At 39.1% G+C, this 24,215-nt stretch overlaps 1 protein-coding gene across 1 annotated transcript in view; it reads left to right on the top strand.

Moving 5' to 3' along the window:
• The window catches only part of GSAP (gamma-secretase activating protein), a 104,688-nt gene extending 95,325 nt beyond the window's left edge, over positions 1 to 9,363 (top strand). The window contains exons 27-31 of the mRNA XM_050782746.1: positions 5,705 to 5,824; positions 6,638 to 6,699; positions 7,889 to 7,990; positions 8,151 to 8,250; positions 8,680 to 9,363. Coding sequence (XP_050638703.1) covers positions 5,705 to 5,824; positions 6,638 to 6,699; positions 7,889 to 7,990; positions 8,151 to 8,250; positions 8,680 to 8,771 — 476 coding nt within the window. The 3' untranslated portion in view covers positions 8,772 to 9,363. The remainder of the gene's footprint in view (positions 1 to 5,704; positions 5,825 to 6,637; positions 6,700 to 7,888; positions 7,991 to 8,150; positions 8,251 to 8,679) is intronic.
• The last annotated feature ends 14,852 nt before the right edge of the window (positions 9,364 to 24,215 follow it).

The raw sequence follows: 24,215 nt of genomic DNA, 5'->3' as shown, positions 1-24,215 counted from the left end.
CTGAAGAGTAACACTGGGAAGTGGGTCTGGCTTAGTGCCAAGAATTGAACTGATTCTTATGCTCTTGGAGGCTAAAAAATTCCCTTCGAATTTTTAAATAGGATCAAGTCAGGCCACAAAACATCCTTGAGAGATGTATATGCAGTCATTCATTTAATTGATCATTTGTTCATTTAGTCAACAGACATTTGTTGAGTAACTATGACATGACAGGTAATGTGCTAGAAATTAGAGCAGTGACAAAGATTAGTAAGAGTCTAGTTGGGAAGATGTACATAGACATCAGTATCTATTATGAGAAATAAGCCCCTGTTAGCTACAAACTCTCTTGTGCTCATTACATATCAGTTCATTTTTTTATTAAGAACACTTAGCATGAGACCTACCCTCTTAACAAATTTTTAAATGCACAATACAGTATTGTTAAATATAGGTACAATGTTGGATAGCAGGTCTCTAGAACTTACTCATCTTTCATAGCTGAAACTTTATACCTGGTGAACAGCAATTACCTATCCCCTCCTCCCCAGTTCCTGGCAAGCACCGTTCTACCTTCTGTAGTTTCTATGAGTTTGACTACTTTAGATACTGCATGTAAGTGGAATCATGCAGTATCTGTTCTTCTGTGACTGGCTTGTTTCACTTAGCATAATGACCTGAAGTTTCATCCATGTTGTCACATGGAACAGGATTTCATTTTTTAAGGCTGAGTAATCCTCCACTGTACATTCTACACTTTCTTCATCTGTCAATGGACATTTAGGTCGTTTCTCTATCTTGGCTATTGTGAATATGTTACGATAAACATGGGAGTATATACATATCTCTTCAAGATCCTGATTTCAATTCTTATGAATGTTTATCCAGAAATGAGATTACTGGATCATATATTGATTCTTTTTTTGAATTTTTTGAGGAACCTCCATACTGTTTGCCACAGTGGCTGTACCACTTTACATTCCCACCAACAGTGTATAAGGATTCCAATTTCTCCACATTCTTGGCAACACTTAGATTGTGGTTTTTTGAGAGTAGCCAACCTGAGAGATGTGAGGTGATATCTCATTGTGGTTTTGATGTACATTTCCCTGATGATTAGTGATATCGAGCATATTTTCATATAAGTGTTGGCCATTTGTCTGTAATCTTTGGAGAAATGTCTGTTCAAGTCCCTTGCCCATTTTTCAATCTGGTTGTTTTCTTGGTATTGAGGTTTGAATTCCTTATATGTTCTAGATACTAACTCTTCATTAGATATATGGTTTGCAAACACTTTTTGTCATCCTGTTGGTTTTGCCTTTACTCTTTGGATTGTTTCCTTTGCTGTGCAGAAGCTTTTTTGTTCGGTGTAGTCCCACTTACATATTTTTGTTTTCATTGTTTGTGCTTTGGATGTCATATTCAAGGAATCATTGCCAAGACCAATGTTGAGAAGCTTTCCCTCTATGTTTCTTCTAGGGTTTTTTCAGTTTCAGGTTTTACGTTTAACTTTCTAATGCATTTTGAGTTGACTTTTGTTTATGGTAAAGATAAGGGTCCCATTTCATTCCTTTGCCTGTGGACAGTTTTTCCAACGCCACTTATCAGAGATACACAATCCTTTCCCCATTGTGTGTTCTTGGTGCTTTTGAAGATTAGTTGCCTGTATATGAATGGGTTTATTATTGCATATAAGTTCTAATGAGTGTTAAACTTTATGATTGCTGTAACTGCATATCAGCTGATTTTTAGTTACTTCATTCATATATATTCATCCATTCATCATTTGTTCATTCCTTCATTTTAGGTCAACATATATATGATACCCATTTTGTGCCAGGTACCGTTGAAAGTACACACAAATTAGTACACTTAATTTTCATAAAATTTGTAACTGGTAGAAACTTAAATTGGACCACATTAAATTGTCAGTGTCCAACCATTTTTTGGCCAACAAAAATGGCACTTTCATGTGGTTCCACTTAATATTATTCCCATTTTATAGATGGTGAAACTGAGGCCATAAAGGTTAAGTAATTTGCCTAAAGTCACATAGCTATTAAGTGACAGAGCCAATATTCAAATCCAGGCAGTCTGGCTCCAAAATCCATGCTGCTGCTTGAATTTTATATTCCAGTTGAATTAGTTGATATTGAAACATGGGCTATTTATGGGCCTAAAGAATCCCTACAGCGTGTGCTTCTCTGAATTTATGAAACATCTGATACGGTTTGGAATCCTTCATTCTTCATCCACCTTATTTAATGTCTGTCTGTAGAGGCAGTACAAAAGGAGTTGAAAGTGACCATTCATGAGGGGAATGGATGGTTTAAAATTATCCCAATGGAATATGAGTTACGAGGTACACCTTAGAAAAAGTGAAGGATTTCAGGAAAACTACCTTTGTGACTTAAATTCTTAATTGTTTGTTGTTAACACAAAAAATTTGGTAGGGAAATGGATTGACAGTTTCAGGTTGGTTCATTACAGATATTCAAGCTTCTTTTGAAAATAAATGAAACTTATGGGGGACATTGTTATGCCTGGAGATGATAAAAATCCACTTTCTACCCAACTCACATTCCTTCACAGGGATAAGGGAAAACATAGAAAAATGTTATCCATAGTGGTCGAGAATTATAAGTAGACATATGGCTTGTGTCTGGGTCAGGTAAGGAAAAGGTGTTTCTCCTTTTCTTTTAAATTATAAAGTTCTAGGGTACATGTGCACAATGTGCAGGTTTGTAACATAGGTATACATGTGCCATGTTGGTTTGCTGCACCTATTAACTTGTCATTTACATTAGGTATATCTCCTAACGCTATCCCTCCCCCAGCTCCCCATCCCACAACAGGCCCCAGTGTGTGATGTTCCCCCACCCCTTGTCCAAGTGTTCTCATTGTTCAGTTCCCACCTATGAGTGAGAACATGTGGTGTTTGGTTTTCTGTCCTTGAGATAGTTTGCTGAGAATGATGGTTTCCAGCTTCACCCATGTCCTTGCAAAGGACATGAACTCATCCTTTCTTATGGCTGCATAGTATTCCATGCTCTCTCCTTTTCTCTTAAATGTTTATTTCCATCATGTGACATGGAAATAGATGGGCGGGAAGTCACACTGGATCATGTGTGTGTGTGTACACGTGCATGCTTGTATGAATTCAGGGTGTTTCTACATGCACATGTGTAAGTGCTTGCTTTCCAGGCCTACTGGACTAATGAGGACTATTTGAGTTAAACAATTGTCAGAAACTTGTAACATGAATTGGTTAAAGTTCAGAAGGGAATAATGGGGACCACAAGAAGGAAGTCAGGGTTTAGAGCTAGGGCATTTGCTTTTAAAAAAAGGAACTATATTGCACTTGCTGGCCAGAGGCGGCCAGGAGCCCTGGAAGATGAGGACTAAAGTTGGGTGGAGCTGATGACTAATTATAGCCAATTTGCTCTGTTGCTCAGAGCTGATGTACAGAGGCCAAGAACAGGTCCCTGAACTTGGGACTGTGCCCTGGGGATAGAGGATGAAGGGTCATCAGGGATCTTTAGGATATGAACACAGGGCTGGAGAGGGAAATTTGAATCCAGAAAATCAATAGGATCAATAATGTAGTGTAAACTTTTCTTCAGAAATAATTTTGTAACTTTTTTTTTTTTTTTACTAATAGTTTTGTGAAGAATTTCCAAATCCATTTGAAAAACTTTGTTGTTAATTAGTAAAATAGTGGAGTTTTTTTGGACTCAAGGAAGCTAGTGGACTTATCCTGTTAGCCCATTAACACATGCTTGTGGGCAGAGCCTGTACTTCATCTGACCCTTGATGTTACAAGGACTTAGGACTGTGCCCCATGGCTTGTGATTCATGTGTTTAGAGAGAGAAAATCCCATGATTTCTCTGAATCTAAGCCCTGCTCATTGGGCATCATCCTTTTGCCAGGAACCTTCCCAAGAGCAGGCTATGATTCTTCTGTCATTCCCACATTCAATCAGTTGTGAAGCCTGTGCCTGTTACCGGGCCTCTCTGATTCAGTGCCTCCGTTACCTCTGATCCATGTTCAGGCAATAGCTTCTCTATAGGTCTTCATAACTTCTGCAGCAAACTGTTACTCCAACTCATTCTTTCCTGTTGCCATATTAATATCCCAATGGTAAATCTTCTGTCCCTCTTAAAAACTTTCATTGCCTCCTCAGTCTCTCAAATTAATACATCTCTGTCATTCAGCATTCAACCTCTGTCACCTGCACTCACAAGCATAGAACTGGTCACATTTTTTTAAATGTCTGTTTTTTATAATTGTCTCCCCCACCAGACTGTAAGGTGTATGGGAGCAGCAATTGTGCCTGTTTTGCTTATTTTTGTACTTTTAGCCCCTTGCCAGGTATGTGGAAGGGATGTGCTGAATAAATTAGCTTTTCCAAACTTACCTCTTAATCATTCTCCTAATATGATTCCAACCCACCTGGACCATTTACTATTTTCTGAATATGCCCTATGCTTTCTTATCTTCCCTCTGTTCATGTTCTATTAACACAGCTGCCAGTTATTGAGTAACAGTGATATTATGGTTGAAAGCCTACACTACACTCACACAGTTGATGCAATTTCAACTTACACATTATTATTTATAGGATCCTGGGCAAGTTTCCTAGCTCCTGTGAATCTTGCCTTTTGGCTTTTCCACTTATGAAGTGGGAATCTAGTAATTCCCACCCCATAGTTTTGTATGAGGATCAGATGAGCCAGTACACAGTTTGAAAGCCTTGGTACATGCCCAGTATGGGTTGCGATTGTTATATTGCATGCTAGGCTCTTCATAGACCTGGCTGTAGTTCTCAAAGCAGCCTGTGGGAAAGGTACTGGTGGTTTCATTTTAGAGATGAAGAAATGGAGGCTCAGAAAGGCTTAGTTGCCTGCAGCTGGTGAGTAATAGAGCAGGATTCTGGCCTAGGGCTGCTCATGCCAAACCTGGCTTTTTCTACTGTCCCCGCTCATTTCCACTCATAGGAATTGCATCTATCCTTTGAAGCTCCCCACAAATGCCATCACTTCCAAGAGAGCTGTTTTGATTCTCTCCTGGTCTGATACCTTCTCCCATGCATGATGTTCTTATCTTTGTCAATAGTAGCATACTTAGAGATCTGGGTTTTTGTGGGTAGCTCTACCCATGAGACAGGCTTGAGAATGCCTGCCTCTCCACTGAATTCCTATAAATTTGCTATCTGGCCATATTGTTTTAATTCTTTCTTTACTATACTTTAGTCCAAGTAGACTCTAAAAGCCTTTCTCTGGGGCATACCCAGAGATCAGCCATATAAACTATTCTCTTCTGGTCCAAATTTGTTTCCCTTCAGCAAAAAGGTCCTCATCCCAACAACCTTTTAGTCTGGACGTATGAAGTCTGAAGTGCTTCTGTACCCTTTCGCTACCTTACTGTAGAATCACAAACATATCAAACTGTGAAACCATTGAGCAGGCCTTGCTCTCTTTTTGCATAGGAATGGACCCAAGGAGCAGGGAATGTATAGTTACCAGAAACTTAGTATAGACCCAGCATGATATTTAGTTATCAATAATACAGAGAAGGAAACTTGGACCTTGTTTTCAAGAAATTTAGTTGGTTCCAGGCACCAAGCACTGAACTAAGTGCTTTATTAACATGATCTAATCCATTCCCTGGGGGCTGCTGGAGCTGTTGGCTGACTGCGTTTACCCTCCGGATCTCTCATCCTAGGTTTTCATACTCTGCACACCATCCTCGGGGTCCACTGTCTCCCTTTGCATAACCTGCTGCACTGCATTGACAGTGGAGTGTTGCTTCTCACTGAAACAGCTGTCGTAAGGCTCATGAAAGGTAAGAGGCCCTGAGTTTGCCAGAGTGCTAGTTCCAGTCAGAGCACCGCCAAGGCTAGCTTCTTGGGCGTGCAACCTGTGCAGTCACAAAGAGCCTGGCTGCACTAAGAGTCCCCTTTTCAGTTTAATGCTGCATTACATCTTGAAATTCTTAGTAATATTTGAACAAGGGCTTGCTCATGTTCATGTTATGCTGAGCCCCACAAATTATACAGCTGGTCCTGTGAGCACAATCCATTCCCTGTAATCATCTTTTGGGCCCATTTAAAGTGTCTTAGCCCTTCAAGAGGTCCTAAGGGACTTTACAATCCACATACAACTATTAGATTCCTTTTCTGTGCAAGAGGGCACTTGAGGCTAGGAGCCTCTGCAGGCTCGTTTCTCAAGAAAATGTCACGAAATGGCTTACTTTCAGCTATTAACGCTGTCGTTTCAAAGTTAGACTAGAAATGCAAGGAAAATTATTGAAAGGGGCAATGCTTATATGGATTTGAACTTTAAATTCTGTAGTATAATCACTCAATTCAATTGTATTTTAAGATGATTTTTGTTTATATGAAAGCATTTGTCATTCCTCAAGGTACCTTGTTTTAAGTTAGTCAATAAAATTGCTTTGTACTTGGCAGCCTGTTACAGAAAAATCCCTTTTTATTCAGAGAGTCAGAGTAAAATTTCCAAAATGCTGTTAGATTAGCTTCAGACTACACAGTTGGGATATGTCTTATCAAGATGAACCACTCAAGTATTAATATTAACTTGCTGAAGTATCAAAACAGGTATTTGTTTCATTTGCCAATCTCTAACTTTTTTGTAGATCTGGACAATACAGAGAAAAATGAAAAACTGAAATTCAGTATCATTTTGCGGCTTCCTCCGGTAATCCTGAGTTACATTTTATTTTCTCCCTAAGTTTTGGCATGACCCTCCTTCAATTTCTTCTTGCAAGAAGAGCATTTACTTGCTTTGGGTTAAAGTCAATTGAATCGTTTCACTTTTCAATGCTTCCAAGAAATCCCACCCGTCCCCAGCCCTCTGTCAGCTGTTTCCCACTGGGCCTACAAAGCACTTGCTCCTCTGGCTCTGCACTGCCTTGGCACAGTCCAGTGAGAACATTAAGCCATTTTCGCCTCTTAGGAAACCACACTAATATTTACATCTGAGTCTGAGAGGGAGGGAGAGGGGAAACGTGCTTTTGCATTTAAACAGATTTAAATTGGATACATTTGAACACAGGTGAGGACAGAAGGTTCTAGAACGGTATTTCCCCTTACTGCATTTCTACCATGGTAGGAAGACATTCCCGGGTGAAAGGAAGAATGAGAAACACAAGGGAATATCAACACTCAGAGTCAGAGATACTATGAAAATATGAAATTCCACAGCAGGGTCTTTCGAGCCTCTAACTCTGCAAACTTCCTGACCTGAAGCCAGCTCCATCTGCTGTGTACACGCCTTGCACACTTGCACCTCTGGCACTGTCCTCTCACGAACGGCTGTCTGTTGTCTTTCTGGACCTAATCGCCCTTCTCTGTAGTAGCCCTTCCCCCTCACTCACAGGCTTACTGAAGCAAAGGCAAGAATAGAAAACAAAGCATATTTTCCATAGCTAGATCTCTCTGGGGAACATTGCTGAATATTTAGTTTGGTCTCCAAATCTGTTTATTTCCCCAGTACTCTTAGGGAATTAAAATTTTCTAGGTGAGACAATGGCAGAGAAGTTGATATAAACATGCGTACACCCCTTAGTTTCCTGTCAAAACATCAGAGTTGGCATGCCCATCTCTGGTTTTGAAGAGCAGCGGATAAACTCCATTTCAGTAAAAGGGTTTGGCAACATCAGTGTATAAACCACTTTCCTCAATGTAGCATTTGAGAGAGTATTTACTCCCTCATTGAAACTTCATAGGAACATGGCATTTCTCCAAGGGTCCTTATCATCAAGGGCCTGTCTTAGGCTAACCAGCTACTTTGGAATAATGCTTTTATAATTATGAATAGATATAAGGTATGTTTACTTAATATAGTGTGCTGTATATTCTCTACTTTTTTTCAATTTGCATAATAGCTTATTGGTCAGAAGATTTGTAGACTTTGGGATCATCCTATGAGTTCTAACATCATTTCACGGAACCACGTGACGCGACTGCTTCAGAACTATAAGAAACAGGTGGGTTTCTCTGAAAGCACAGCCAACTAAATGTTTTTAGGATCCTGTTTGCCCGTGACAACATATCTATATGGACAGCAATTATAGTTCTTATCACTTTATTTTAAAATTGTGCTTATTGTGGAGAACCAACTTACACCTGAAGTGGTTTCCCTTTTAGCCTCGGAATTCTATGATTGACAAGTCATCGTTCAGTGTAGAATTTCTGCCTCTGAACTACTTCATTGAAATTCTGACAGATATAGAGTCCTCCAATCAAGGTAATTTACTCCCTGTTCTCAGGGTCTTTCCACTTTTCCCTTGACACATCAGTCCTTCCCTATTCACTTCTGTGAACTGACACATCAGTCCTTCCCTATTCACTTCTGTGAACTGTTTTCTTTCCAAAATCCTTTTACATACAAGTAGGCCCTTATAGCAGTTGGTTTACATTAGCAGTACACAATTTACTACCTAAATTACCAAATAATCACCTCTGAAGTTTTAAAAGAGTCAAGAGGTTTAAAGTCCATTTGGTTGATGCAAATGTTCTTGGTGCTGAAGTTTAATAAAATTTAAAAACACATTCTCAAAAAAATCATTTTACTAAAATATAATTATGATTTTAATGAGCTGTGAGCACAAAGTTATAAATGTTTCATGGCCCCATAGTAACTCTTTTTCCCTGCCCCCTCCCCATGTTTTTCCAGCCCTGTATCCTTTTGAAGGACATGACAATGTGGATGCAGAATTTGTAGAGGAAGCAGCTCTGAAACACACCACAATGCTTTTAGGCTTATGAAAAAGAAAACGCAATTGGATCTGCTGCTGCCATTTTAATCTTGCTCATTAACCTTACTCCTGTTGAGAATCCTTTAGCAATATTTAAAATTGGTAACAAAACTAAGAAATTGTTCAGCCATTTGAGTTTCAGGTTGGTACACGTTCAGACAGAACTATAACTGCTGTATCACATTCCAATTTTGAATAGTCATTGAGCAACCAAGTGTAGAGAAATGATAAATGGTCTAAGAAGGCATACAGTGGCATAAACTATGCTCTTCCTAGTAGCTTAATAGGCCACAAGCTAGTTGCACTCTGAAATAAAATATGCTTTAAAAATGTAGGGAACAGTGCTTAGAAAAGCAAAAACGAGGTGTGTCATTGAAATAAGAAGAAAATTAAATGTTATGTAAGAACACTATTTGGAAAGAGATTCCTTTTAAAAACTGAGTTTGTACTAAATCAGATTTGCCATGTCCAGCACAGAATAATTTGTACTTAGTATTTACAGCAGGGTTTGTCTTTGTGAATTCAGATGAAATGTATTTAATTTTTTTATATTTATAAAACGTTGATTTAGGAATATTTTGTCATTAAAAAACCTGAAAACAAAGTTTTGGCCTGACTTTCCCTGTTGTTTGAATGTAGCCTTTTTATTGAAGCCAAGAATCATAAGTCTATGAACTTTTTTTTTTTCAAAGGCCACCATGTGACACCTAACTCATTCTACCATTTCCTTTTTTCACTTTTCTATAGTGATTTCATTCTAACCCACAAATACAGTTGCAGCCCAAGGTCAGCCCACAACCCTTTGCTTTTCTGTCTGTCTTCAGACTGAACTTGAGATTTTAATGATTATAAATATCATTAGCTGGTATGATCATTCAACTTCCTGTCTAAAATAATTTTGTTCTAAAAATTGTCCTCTCTTATAGAATTACCCTTTTTGGTCAAATACTTCATGGTCACCAATGACTAGGCTCAAAATCTTGGAGCCTAGTCAATGCAATGCTGATTCTTTCTCTTGATAAGGTCATTATCTTTCAATCCCTGCTTTCATTCATTTCTTTGCATACCTGGATTGTTCTAGCTGCTCCCTAAGGTCTAAATTTATCTTAAATATATTTGAGAAAAACACTAGTTTGATCTGGTCACTCTGCTCATAATCTTTTAATAACTTGCCATTCATTATAGGATAAAATTCAAACTCCTTGACATGCAAAGTATCCCAAATTCCTGCCTTATACAATATGAACATTTTCTTCCAGCCAGGTCAGTTCATTGGGCCTTGAACACAATTCTTGTCTTAGTTCCAAGCCTTGCTTTAGGTTATTTCGCACACCTGGATTCCCTTCTCGTCTGTTAAAATCTTATTCATGCTTACGAGTCAGATAAACAGTTCTGTGATCCAGGCCATTCTAGCACCTGGTGGCATCTTCCTTCTGAGCCAGTATCATGCATTGTAATATTTAAGTATCCCTCCCTTTGTGATGTTATTTTTCTATTCTTAGGTTGCTCAAACTTCCTATGTGTGTATTTTTGAATCCCTAATGAGGTTACTAATTCCTACAATACAGGAACTATGTTTAAATATGCAGTATTTCTTATTTTCAAAGGCAATTCCAAGTAATTGCTTTATGACTCACCAAGCAGGTTAGATTTAGGCTGAGAGAGATTAAATTTCTTTTAAATCTGGCAGGATTAGGACCTTGTACAGATGAATTTAGTAAAATAAAGGGATGGAATATTTCTCACTCCCAGAGTTGCAAAATAAAATTCATAACGCTACCAGTATGAAATATACTTTCACCCCCTTCCCTCCAGAAACACCGCTGGCCCAGCTAAACAGTCATGCAGCCATGTCATGGGCTTGAGAAACAGCCCTGTGCCCACCCCTGGCAGACATACCCCCCAAGCCTGCTGAGCAGCTGTGTGCCCATGAACTGGACCTGAGAAATGGCCCCATGGGCTACCCCTAATAGACATGATCCCAGGCTAGCTGAGCAGCCTTGCACCCACATACTGGGCTTGAGAAGCAGCTCCATGGGCTGCTCCCAGGCTGGCTGAGCACCTATGTGCCTGTGTCCTGAGCCAGAGAAACAGTCCTGTGGACCACCCTCAGCAGACACATACCCAGGCTAGCTGAGATGCTGTATGACCATGTCCCAGGCCTGAGAAACAGCCCTGTGAGGTGTCCCTACCAAACATGCCTCCAGGCCAGCTGAACAGCTGTGCGTCTGCATACCAGGCCTGAAAAACAGCCCCATAGGATGCTTCTCATAGGCACATGTTCTGGCCTGCCAAGCAGACTTGCACCTGTGCCCTAGGCCTGATGATAAACAGCCCTGTGGGCCACTATCAGCAAATGTGCCCCTAGGCCAGCCATGCAGCCTTGTGCCTGCATTCTGGGCGTGAGAAACAGCACCATGGGCTGCCCTTGGCAGACACGTCCCTAGGCTGAGCAACCACATGCCCATGTTCCTAGCCAAAGTAAAAGCTCCGTGGCTCCAACTCCAGCAAGCCAGACTCCAAGCTGACTGATCCACCATGTGCAGGCATCTGCCCTCAACTTGAAAAATAGCCTGGTGAGCCCACCCCAGTTGCCACATACTTTCTCAATCTAGGCCACTGAGAAACATCACTAGTGTGGATTGCAGCTGAAGAAACTTTAAAGATAGCACATTAGTCTCCTTCCATCTAGAATGAAGGCCAATGCACTCCACTGAACTGACACCCCACAACTCATTTATACAAATAAGTCTTTCCCTATGAAACCTCCATAAAATTGGAAGAGCTGACTTTTCCACCAGATGCGTAGAAATCAATGTAAGGACATATCAAACATGAAAAAGTAAAGAAACATGACACCTTCAAAGGAAAACAATAATTCTCCAGTAACAGACCCCAATTATAACAAAATATAGGAAATGCCAAAAAATCAAAATAATAATCCTAAGGAAACTCAGATTCAAGAGAATACAGATACATAATTCAACAAAATCAGGAAAACAATTCATGATTTGAATGAGAAATCCAACAAAGAACCAAACAAATCCTAGTTGAAGGATTCAATGAATGAAAAACACAATTGAGGGCTGCAACAAGACTAAACCAAGCAGAAGAAAGAATCTCTAAACTTCAAGTATTTTGAAATAATATAGGCAGACAAAGTAAAAAGAATAAAAAGGAATGAAGAAAGCCTATAGGATTTATGGAAAACTATTAAGTGAACAAGTAATCATATTATGGGCATTCCAAAAGGAGAAGATAAGGGAAAAGATGAGGGAAACATATGTAATGAATAGAAAACTTCACAAGTCATGAGGGAGGGGTGGACATCCAGGTCCAGGAAGCTAAAAGAACCACAAATAGATTCAAGCCAAACAAGTCATCTCCAAGGCACATTGTAGTCAAATTATCAAAAGGCAACAATAAAGAATGCTAAAAGCAGCAAGAAAAAAATGTCAAGTCACATATAAGGTAAACCCCATTAGATTAATAGCAGATTGCTCAGCATAAAACTTACAGACTAGGAGAGAATGGGTTGATATCATCAAAGTACTGAAAGGAAAAAGAAAAGCCAACAATATTATATCTAGAAAAGCTATCCTCCACAAATGAAGGAGAAATAAAATATTTCACAGACAAACTAAAACTAAGGACATCTATCACCACTAGACAGGCCTTACATGAAATCCCATAAGAAATACTCAAGGGAGTCTTACATCTGGAAGTGAAAAGACAATCACCATCCTCATGAAAATATGTGAAACTGGCTGGACATGGTTGCTCACACCTGTAATCTTAGCACTTTGAAAGCCTGAGGTGGGGAGGATCGCTTGAAGCCACAAGTTCAAGGCTGGCCTGCAAAACATAGTGAGACTCTGTCTCTACAGAAAAAAAAAAAAAAAAAAAAAAATTAAAAACATGCAAAACTGGCAAACTCATCCGTAGAGCCAATACACAAAAATAAAGGACTCAAACCTTATTACTACAGAAAACCATCTACCCACAAAAGTAAATAAGAGGAAGGGACAAAGAATAAATAAAACAACCAGAAAACAATCAATAAAATGACAGGAGTAAGTCCTCACCTGTCAATAATAACCTAAAATGTAAATGGATTAAATCCCCCATTTAAAATATGTAGACTCAGTGGGTGGATCATGGCAGATGGGATGCAGGACTAGATTGCAGCTCCAGAAGAGAAGCATGCAGAGGCTTGCATTATGAATATTAGCTTCAGATCGACTACAAGAACAGACCATCAATCCTGAGAGGACCCACAGATCCTCTGAAGGAAGCAGACTGCTCCTGCAGGACCTGGGAGACACCCCAAATACTGTGAGTGCCCCAATCGTGGAAGTGGGAAACGGAGACCCTCCTCTCCCAGACACACACCCCCATGGAGAAGCTGAATGTCTGTTTGTGGGAGAAGTTCCCGACCTTACCTGGAACTGAGACAAGTTAGAGTCGCGCCGAGTGAAATACAGGGGTAAAGGAAGTAGCAGAAAGGCACTGGGAGCTCGCTGGATCCCCAAGCAGCCCATTCCTGCCTGGCACCACAGGGATCCATCAGGAGGGCGGCCAGAGGAGCAGGGGGTAAGACTCCACAGGGAGAAGGACTTCTCTAGCTGAACTTTGTAACAATTTGAACGGGGCCAGAAGCCTCCTGGCCAGAATTTGGAGAGAGTGCGAAACCGGCTTGCAGACTTCACAGGCGGGGAAAGAACTAAAGCCCTTTTCTTTTGCAGCTGGGAGGCGGAAAGCCTTGGGCAAGTTTTCAAGCCCAACTTGCCCTCCGCCTGGAAACAGACTTTGGGCTATTGTGGGTGGCACCGTGGGAGTGAGACTAGCCTTTCAGTTTGTATGGGAGCTGGGTGAGGCCTATGACTGCTGGCTTTCCTTCACTTCCCTGACAACCTGCATGACTCAGCAGAGGCAGCCGTAATCCTCCTAGGTACGCAAATCCAGTGACCTGGGAATCTCAACCCCCTCCACCACAGCAGCTGCAGCAAGACCTGCCCAAGGAGAGTCTGAGCTTAGACACACCTAGCCCCATCCCCATCTGATAGTCCTTCCCTACCCACCCTGGTAGTGGAAGGCAAAGGACATATAATCTTGGGAGTTCTAGGGCCACAGCCACCTCTGGTTCCTCTCCACACTACTATAGCTAATGCTTTCTGGAAAGTGCTATCTCTTTCTGGTGGGAGGAGGCCAACCAGCACAAAAATAGAGCATTAAGCCACCAAAGCTAAGGACCCCCATGGAGTCCACTGCACCCTATGCCACCTCCACCAGAACAGGCACTGGTAACCATGGCTAAGAGACCCATAGATGGTTCACATCACAGGACTCTGTAGACAACCCTCAGTACCAGCCTGGAGCCAGGTAGATTAGCTGGGTGGCTAGACCCAAGAGAGAGACAACAGTCACTGTGGTTCGGCTCACAGGAAGCCACATCCACAGGAAAAGGCAGAGAGTACTACATCAAGGGAACACCCTGTGGGACAAAAAAAATTTGAACAATAGCCTTCAGCCTTAGACCTTCTCTCTGACAGAGCCTACCCAAATGAGAAGGAACCAGAAAACCAACCCTAGTAATATGACAAAACAAGACTGGTCAACACCCCCCCAAAATCACATTAGTTCACCAGCAATGGATCCAGACCAAGAAGAAATACCTGATTTACCTGAAAAAGAATTCAGGAGGTTAGTTATTAAGCTAATCAGGGAAGGATCAGAGAAAGGTGAAGTCCAATGCAAGGAAATCCAAAAAATGATACAAGAAGTGAAGGGAGAAATATTCAAAGAAATAGACAGCTTAAAGAAAAAACAAAATTCAGGAAACTTTGGACACACTTTCAGAAATGCAAAATGCTTTGGCAAGTCTCAGCAATAGAATTGAACAAGTAGAAGAAAGAAATTCAGAGCTCAAAGACAAGGTTTTCAAATTAACCCAATCCAATGAAGACAAAAAAATAAAATATGAACAAAGCCTCCAAGAAGTCTGGAATGATGTTAAACAACCAAACTTAAGAATGATCAGTGTTCCTGAGAAAGAAGACAATTCTAAAAGCTTGGAAAACGTATTTGGGGGAATAATCGAGGAAAATTTCCCTGACCTTGCTAGAGACCTAGACAGGCAAACACAAGAAGCACAACGAACACCTGGGAAATACATCACAAAAAGATCTTTGCCTAGGCACATTGTCATCAGGTTATCCAAAGTTAAGACAAAGGAAAGAATCTTAAGAGCTGTGAGAGAGAAGCACCAGGTAACCTAGAAAGGAAAACCTATCAGATTTAACAGCAGACTTCTCAGCAGAAACCCCACAAGCTAGAAGGGATTGGGGGTCTTGTCTTCAACCTCCTCAAACAAAACAAATATCAGCCAAGAATTTGGTATCCAGCAAACCTAAGCATCACATATGAAGGAAAGATATTTTCAGACAAACAAATGCTGATCAAATTCACCATTACCAAGCCACCACTACCAGAACTGCTAAAAGGAGCTCTAAATCTTGAAACAAATCCTAGAAACACATCAAAACACAATCTCATTAAAGCATAAATCACACAAGACTTATAAAACAAAAATACAAGTTAAAAAAAATAACAAAAAAATTCCAAAAGTACACAGGCAACAAAGAGCATGATACCTCACATGGTACCTCACATTTCAATACTAACATTGAATCTAAATGGCCTAAATGCTCCACTTCCTAAACATATATGCACCTAACACTGGAGCTCCCAAATTTATAAAACAATTACTAATAGGCCTAAGAAATGAGATAGACAGAAACACCATAATAGTGGGGGACTTGCAAAACTCCACTGACAGCACTTAGGGAGGTCAACAAGACAGAAGGTCAACAAAGAAACAATGCGTTTTAACTATACCCTGGAACAAATGGACTTAACAGATACATACAGAACATTTCGTCTAACAGCCACAGAATACACATTCTATTCAATAGTGCATGGAACTTTCTCCAAGATAGACCATATGATAGGCCATAAAACAAGCCTCAATACATTTAAGAAAATTTAAGTTATATCAAGCACTCTCTTAGACCACAGTGAAATAAAACTGGAAATCAGTTCCAAAAGGAACCTTCAAAACCATGCAAATACATGGAAATTAAATAACCTGCTCCTGAATGAGCATTGGGTCAAAAACAATCAACATGGAAAATAAAAAATTCTTCGAACTGAATGACAATAAATGACACAACCTATCAAAACCTCTGGAATACACCTAAGGTATAGTAAGAGGAAAGTTCATAGCCCTAAACGCCTATATCAGAAAGTCTGAAAGAGCACAGACAATCTAAGTTCACACTTCAAAGATCTAGAGAAACAAGAACAAGCCAAACCCAAATCCAGCAGAAGAAAGGAAATAACCAAGATCAGAGCAGAACTAAACAAATTGAAACAAACAAAAATACAAAAGATAAATGAAACAATAAGTTGTTTCTTTGAAAAGGTAAATAAAATTGATAGGCCATTAGCAAGATTAACCAAGAAAAGAAGAGAGAAAATCCAAATAACCTCACACTGAGAAACGAAAAGGAGATATTACAACTTACACCACTGAAGTACAAAAGATCGTTCAAGGCTAATATGAACGCCTTTATGCACATAAACTAGAAAACATAGAAGAGATGGATAAATTCTTGGAAAAATAAAACCTTCTTAGCTTAAATCAGGAAGAATTAGACACCCTGAACAGACCAATAACAAGCAGCAAGATTGAAACGGTAGTTTAAACATTACCAACAAAAGGCTGGGCGCGGTGGCTCATGCCTGTAGTCCCAGCACTTTGGGAGGCCGAGGCGGGTGGATCACTTGAGGTCAGGAGTTTGAGACCAGCCTGGCCAATGTGGCAAAACTCTGTCTCTACTAAATACACAAACATTAACCAAGTGTGGTGGTGCATGCCTGTAGTCCCAGCTACTCTGGAGGCTCAGGCAGGAGAATCACTTGAACCCAGGAGGCGGAAGTTGCAGTGAGCTGAGATCACACCACTGCACTCCAGCCTGGACAAGAGTGAAACTCTGTCAAAAAAATTACCCCCACAAAAAAGTCCAGTACCAGATGGATTCACAGCAGAATTCTACCAGACATTCAGAGAAGAATTGGTACCAATCCTTTTGACACTATTCCATAGGCTAGAGAAAGAAGGAACCCTCCCTAATCCATTCTATGAAGCCAACATCGCCCTAATACCAAAACCAGGAAAAGACACAACCAAAACAGAAAACTACAGACCAATATCCTTGATGAACATAGATGCTAAAATCCTTAACAAAATACTAGCTAACTGAATCCACAAGATATCAAAAAAAGAATCCACCATAATCAAGTAGGTTTCATACCAGGGTTGCAGGGATGGTTTAACATACGCAAGCCAGTAAATGTGATAAACCACATAAACAGAATTAAAAACAAAAATTACATGATCATCTCAATAGGTGCAGAAAAAGCATTTGACAAAATCCAACATTGCTTTATGATTAATATCCTTAGCAAAATTGGCATACAAGGGACATACCTTAATGTAATAAAAGCCATCTATGACAAACCCACAACCAACATAATACTGAATGGGGAAAAGTTGAAAGCATTCCCTCTGAGAACTGGAACAAGACAAGGATGCCCACTCTCACCACTCCTCTTCAACACAGTACTGGAAGTCCTAGCCAGAGCAATCAGGCAAAAGAAATAAAGGATATCCAAATCGATAAAGAGGTAGTCAAATTGTCCCTGTTTGCTGACAATATGATTGTTTACCTTGAAAACCCTAAAGACTCCTCCAGAAAGCTCCTGGAACTGATAAAAGAATTCAGCAAAGTTTCCAGATACAAGATTAATGTACACAAATCAGTAACTCTTCTATACACCAATGGTGACCCAGCTGAGAATCAAATTGAGAACTCAATCCCTTTTATAATAGCTGCAAAAAAAAAAAAAAAAAAAAAACAAAAACGTAGGAATATACCTAACAAAGGAGTCGAAAGACTTCTACAAGGAAAACTGCAAAACACTGCTGAAAGAGATCATAGACAATACAAACAAATGGAAACACATCCCATGCTCATGGATGGGTAGAATCAATATTGTGAAAATGACCATACTGCCAAAAGCAATCCACAAATTCAATGCAATCCCCATCAAAAAACTACCATCATTGTTCACAGACTTAGAAAAGACAATTCTAAAATTCATCTAGAACCAAAAAAGAGCCTGCATAGCCAAAGCAAGACTAAGCAAAAAGAGCAAATCTGAAGGCATCATATTACCTGATTTCAAACTATATTATAAGGCCATAGTCACCAAAACACCATGGTACTGGCATAAAAATAGGCACATAGACCAATAGAACAGAACAGAGAACACAGAAATAAACCCAAATACTTACAGCTAACTGATCTTTGATAAAGCAAACAAAAACATAAAGTGGGGAAAGGACACCCTTTTCAACAAATAGTGCTGGAATAATTGGCTAGCCACATGTAGGAGAATAAAAGTGGATCTTCATTTCTCACCTTATACAAAAATCAACTCAAAGTGGATTAAGGACTTAAGACCTGAAACTATAAAAATTCTAAAACATAACATTGGAAAAACACTTCTAGACATTGGCTTAGGCAAGGATTTCATGACCAAAACCCCAAAAGAAAATGCAATAAAATCAAAGATAAATAACTGGGACCTAATTAAACTAAAGAGCTTTTGCACAGCAAAAGGAACAGTCAGCAGAGTAAACAGACAACCCACAGAGTGGGAGAAAATCTTCATAATCTATACATCTGACAAAGGACTAATAACTAGAATCTACAACAAACTCAAACAAATCAGTAAGAAAAAAAAATCCCATCAAAAAGCAGGCTAAGGACATGAACAGACAATTCTCAAAAGAAGATATACAAATGGCCAACAAACATATGAAAAAATGCTCAACATCACTAATAATGAGAGAAATCCAAATCAAAACCACAATGCGATACCACCTTACTGCTGAAAGAATGGCCATAATCAAAAAAAGAAAAAAACAGTAGACGCTGGCATGGATTCGGCGATCAGGGAATCCCACTTACACTGCTGGTGGGAATGTAAACTAGTACAACCACTATGGAAAACAGTGTGGAGATTCCTTAAAGAATTAAAAGCAGAACTACCATTTGATCCAACAATCCCACTACTGGGTATCTATGTAGAGGAAACAAAGTCATTATTCGAAAAAGATACTTGCACATGCATTTTTATAGCAGCACAATTCACAATGGCAAAATCATGGAACCAACCCAAATGCCCATCAATCAATGAGTGGATAAAGAAACTGTGATACATATATATAGACACACACACACACACACACACACACACACACACACACACACACACGGAATACTACTCAGTCATAAAAGGGAATGAATTAACAGCATTTGCAATGACCTGGATGAGACTTGAGACTATTATTCTAAGTGAAGTTACTCAGGAATGGAAAACCAAACATCATATGTTCTCAATGATATGTGGGAACTAAGCTATGAGGACACAAAGGCATAAGAATGATACAATGGACTTAGGTGACTTCGGGGGGGAGTGGGAGGGGGCAAGGAATAAAAGTCAACATATATGGTGCAGTGTATACTGCATGGGTGATGGGTGCACCAGGATCTCACAAATCACCACTAAAGAACTTATTCCTATAACCAAATACCATTTGTAACCCAATAACTTATGGAAAAATTAAATAAAATTATACTTAAAAAATAAATTATATCAAGTGGCTGATTGGATTAAAGAAAACTAAGACCTAACTGTATGCTGCCTACAAGAAACTCACCTCACTTGTAAAGTCACACATAGACTGAAAGTGAAGGGATAGAAAAAGATATTTCAAGCACATGAAAACCAAAAGTGAGCAGGAGTAGCTATATTTATATGAGACAAGACAAACTTCAAGTCAAAAGCTCTAAAAAGAGACAGAGAAGACCATTATATACTAATAAAGGGATCAACTCAGCAATAAAACAATTATAAATATATATGCACCCAACACCAGAGCACTCAGATATATAAAGCAAATATTAGAGCTAAAGGGAGTGATAGACCCCAGTGCAAAAATAGTTGCAGATTTCAACACCTCATTCTCAGCACTAAACAAATAATCTATATAGAAAATCAACAAAGAAAAATTGGATTTAAACCATACCATGCACCAAATGGACCTAACAGACATTTACAGAACATTTCACCCAACAGGTGAAATGCAGGATACATGTTCTTTTCATCAGCACATGAAACATTCTTCAGGACTGACCATAGGTTAGAAATAAAACAAGTCTCAAAAAAAAATTTTTTTTTTTCAGATGGAGTCTCACTCTGTTGCCCAGGCTGGAGTGCAATAGTGCAATCTTGGCTCACTGCAACCTTTGCCACCTGGGTTCAAGCCATTCTCCTGCCTCAGCCTCCCAAGTAGCTGAAACTACAGGCATGTGCCACCATGGCCAGCAAATTTTTATATTTTTAGTAGAGACAGGGTTTCACCATGTTGGCCAGGCTGGTCTCAAACTCTTGACCTCAAGTGATCCGCCCGCCTCGGCCTCCCAAAGTGCTGGGATTACAGGCATGAGTCACTGCGCTCGGTCTCCAAATTTATTTTTTAAATCAAAATCTATCAAATATCTGACCATAATGGAATAAAATTAGAAATAAATAATGAGAACATTTGAAACTATACAAATACATGGAAATTAAACAACATGCTCCTGAATGACCAAAATGAATAAGAAATTAAGGAAGAAATTTAAAAATTCCTTGGAACAAATGAAAATGGAAACACAACATGCCAAAACGTATGGGACACAGCAAAAGCAGTAGTGAGAGGCAAGTTTATAGCAACAAATGCTTACATGAAAAAACTAGATTTCAGATAACCTAATGATATACCTCAAGCAATTAGAAAATCAAGAACAAATCAAAGTCAAAATTGTAGGAGACACAAATAATAAAGATTAGAGCAGAAATAAATGAAATTGAGAGTAAAAAAAATACAAAAGATCAACAAAACAAAAAGTGGGTTTTCTGAAAAAAAATAAACACATTCAACAAACCATTAACTAGACTAAGGAAAAAAGAGAGAAGACCCAAATAAATGAAATCAAGAGCAAAAAAGGGGATGTCCCAACAGATACAAAAAATAATTCCAGGGTACTTTGAATTACTATATGTCAAGTTAGAAAACCTAGAGGAAGTGAATAAACTCTTTGACATATACAATCTGCCAAGGTTGAATAGGGAAGAACTAGAAAACCTGAACAGATCAATACAAAGCAATTAGATTAAATCAGTAATAAAACGTCTTCCACATCTGTAATCCCAGCACCTTGGGAGGCCAAGGCAGGTGGATCATTCAGGGCCAGGAGTTTGAGAACAGCCTGGCAAAACCCCGTCTCTACTAAAAATTCCAAAAATTAGCCAGGCATGGTAGTGCATGCTTATAATCCCAGCTACTTGGGAGGCTGAGGCAGGAGAATCACTTGAACCTGGGAGGCAGAGGTTACAGTGAGCCAAGATTTGGCCACTGCACTACAGTCTAGGTGACAGAGCAAGACTCTGTCTCAAAACAATAAAATAAAATAAAATATATAAAATAAAATGTAAAATAAAATAAAGTAGTCTTCCAACAAAGAAAAATCCAGATGGTATCATTGCTGAATTCTACTGAACCTTTAAAGAAGATTTTTTTCTTACATGGTTTGTAAATCATGTAATGCTGAAGTTTGAGGTACAAATGATCCTGTCATCCAGGTAGTGGGCATAGTACCCAACAGGTAGTTTTTCAACTCTCCCCACCTCCCTCCCTCTTCTCCCTAATAGTCTGTTGCTTCCACCTTTATATCCATGTGTACTCATTGTTTAGCTGCCACTTTTAAGTGAGAACATATAGTATTTGGTTTTCTGCTCCTGTGTCAATTTGCTTAGGTCAGTGGCCTCCAGTTGTATCCGTGTTGCTGCAAAGAATGTGATTTTATTCCTTTTTTATGGCTGTATTCTATGGTATATATGTATCACATTTTCTTTATCCAGTCCAGTGTTAATGGGCATCTAGGTTGATTCCATGTCTTTGCTATTGTGAATAGTGCTTTGATGAATGTACAAGTGCACATGTGCTTTTAGTAGAACAATTTATTTTCCTTGGGTATATACCCAGTAATGGGATTGCTGGGTTAAATGGTAGTTCTGTTTTTAATTCTTTCCGAAGTGGCTGAACTAATTTGACATTCCCACCAGCAGTGTTAAGCATTCCCTTTTTCCTGCAACCTTACCAACATCTTTTTTGTGTGTGTGACTTTTTAATAATAGCCATTCTGGCTTGGTGTGGTGGCTCATACTTATAATCCTAGCACATTTTGGAGGCTGAGGCAGGAGGATTGCGTGAGGCCAGGAGTTTGAAAGCAGCCTAGGTCACACAGTGAGACTCCATCTCTACAACAAATAAAAGTATTAGCTGGGTGTGGTGGTGTGCACCTGTAGTCCCAGCTACTCAGGAGGCTGAGGTGGGAGGATCACTTGAGCCCTGGAGGTGGAGGCTGTAGTGAGCCAAGATCATGTCACTGCACTCCAGCCTGGGTGATAGAGTGAGACTCTGTCTCCCAAAATAAATAAAATAAAATAAAACAAAACAACAATACTACCCAAAGCAATCAACAGATAGATTGCAGTCACTATCAAAAAACTAATGGCATTCTTCAGAGAAATAAGAAAAACAATCCTAAAATTTGTATATAACCACAAAAGACCCCAAATCGCCAAAGCAATCCTGAACAAAATGAACAAAGCTGGAGGTATCACACTACCACATTTCAAATATACTACAAAGCTCTAGTAACCAAAACAGCATGACACTGGGATAAAAACAGATACATAGACCAATGGAACAAAATAGAGAATCAAGAAATTCATCCACATATCTACAGACAACTGATTTTTGACAAAGGTGCCAAGAATACTCATTGGGAAAAGGACAGTCTCTACAATAAATGGTACTGGGGAAACTGGAGGTCCTTATACAGAAGAATGAAACTAGTCCCCTACCTCTGACCCTATTTAAAAATCAACTCAAAATTATCAAAGACCTAAATATAGGACCCAAAACCATAAAACTACTGGAAGAAAGAATAGGAGAAATGCTTCAGGACATTGGCCTGGGAAAATATTTTATGAATAAGACCTCAAAACACAGGCAACAAAAGCAAAAATAAACAAATGAGATTACATCAAACTTTAACCTTCTGCACAGCAAAGGAAACAACAGAGTGAAGACAACCTACAGAATCAGAGAAAATAGTTGCACACTAATCATCCAATAGGGGATTCATATCCAGAATAAATAAGGGACTCAAATATCTTAACACCAAAAAACACTACAAAAACAACAATCTGATTTAAAAATGGGTAAATGACCTGAACAGACATTTCTCAAAAGACATACAGATGGCCAACAGGTATATGAAGAAATGCTCAACATCACTAATCATCAGGGAAATCAGGGAAATAGAAATAAAAAAAAAAATGAGGTATCATCTCACCCCAACTATGATAGCTATTACCAAAAAGTTAAAAAATAACAAATGCTGGTAAAGATACAGAGAAAAGGAGCTCTTATATACACTGTTGGTAAGAATGTAAACTAGAGAAGTCACTATGAAGAATGATATGGAAGTTCCTCAGAAAACTACAAATAGAACTAACATATGATCCAGCAATCTCCCTACTGGAAATTTATCCAAAGGAAAGAAAATCAGAATACTGAAGAGACATCTGCACCCCCATATTTACTGCAGTGCTATTCACAATAGGCAAGATATGAAATCAACCTAGGTGTCCAACAACAGATAAACACATAAAAAAAAATGGGAGTTACACACACACACATACATATCATATACATAATGGAATACTATTCAGCCACAAAAAAGAACAAAATCCTGTAATTCGTGGCATCGTGAAAGGAACTGGAGGATATTATGTTCATTGAAATAAGCCAGGTACAGAAAGTTAAACACCACATGTTCTCACTCATTTGTGTAAGCAAAAAACTGTTCTCACTCATGTGGAAGCTAAAAGTAGAACAGCGGATACAAGAGGCTGGGAAGGTTAGGGGAAAGGATGAGGAAAGGAAGGAATGGGGTAGATTTGTTAATAGACACAAAATTACAGTGAAATAGGTGGAATAAGTCCTATGTTCTATACCACTGTAGGATGACTATAGGTAACAATAATATATAGTTTCAAACAGCTAGGAGGATACTGAATATTCCCAACACAAAGAAATGATAAAGTTTGAATGTATATGCTAATTACCCTGATCTGATCACTATACATTATATGTACTGAAACTTCACTATGTACCCCATGAGTAGGTACAATTATTATTAGTCAAAAA

Source organism: Macaca thibetana, chromosome 3 (assembly GCF_024542745.1).
Source record: "Macaca thibetana thibetana isolate TM-01 chromosome 3, ASM2454274v1, whole genome shotgun sequence".
Taxonomy (NCBI): domain Eukaryota; kingdom Metazoa; phylum Chordata; class Mammalia; order Primates; family Cercopithecidae; genus Macaca; species Macaca thibetana.
This window is presented reverse-complemented; position numbering and strand designations above follow the sequence as displayed.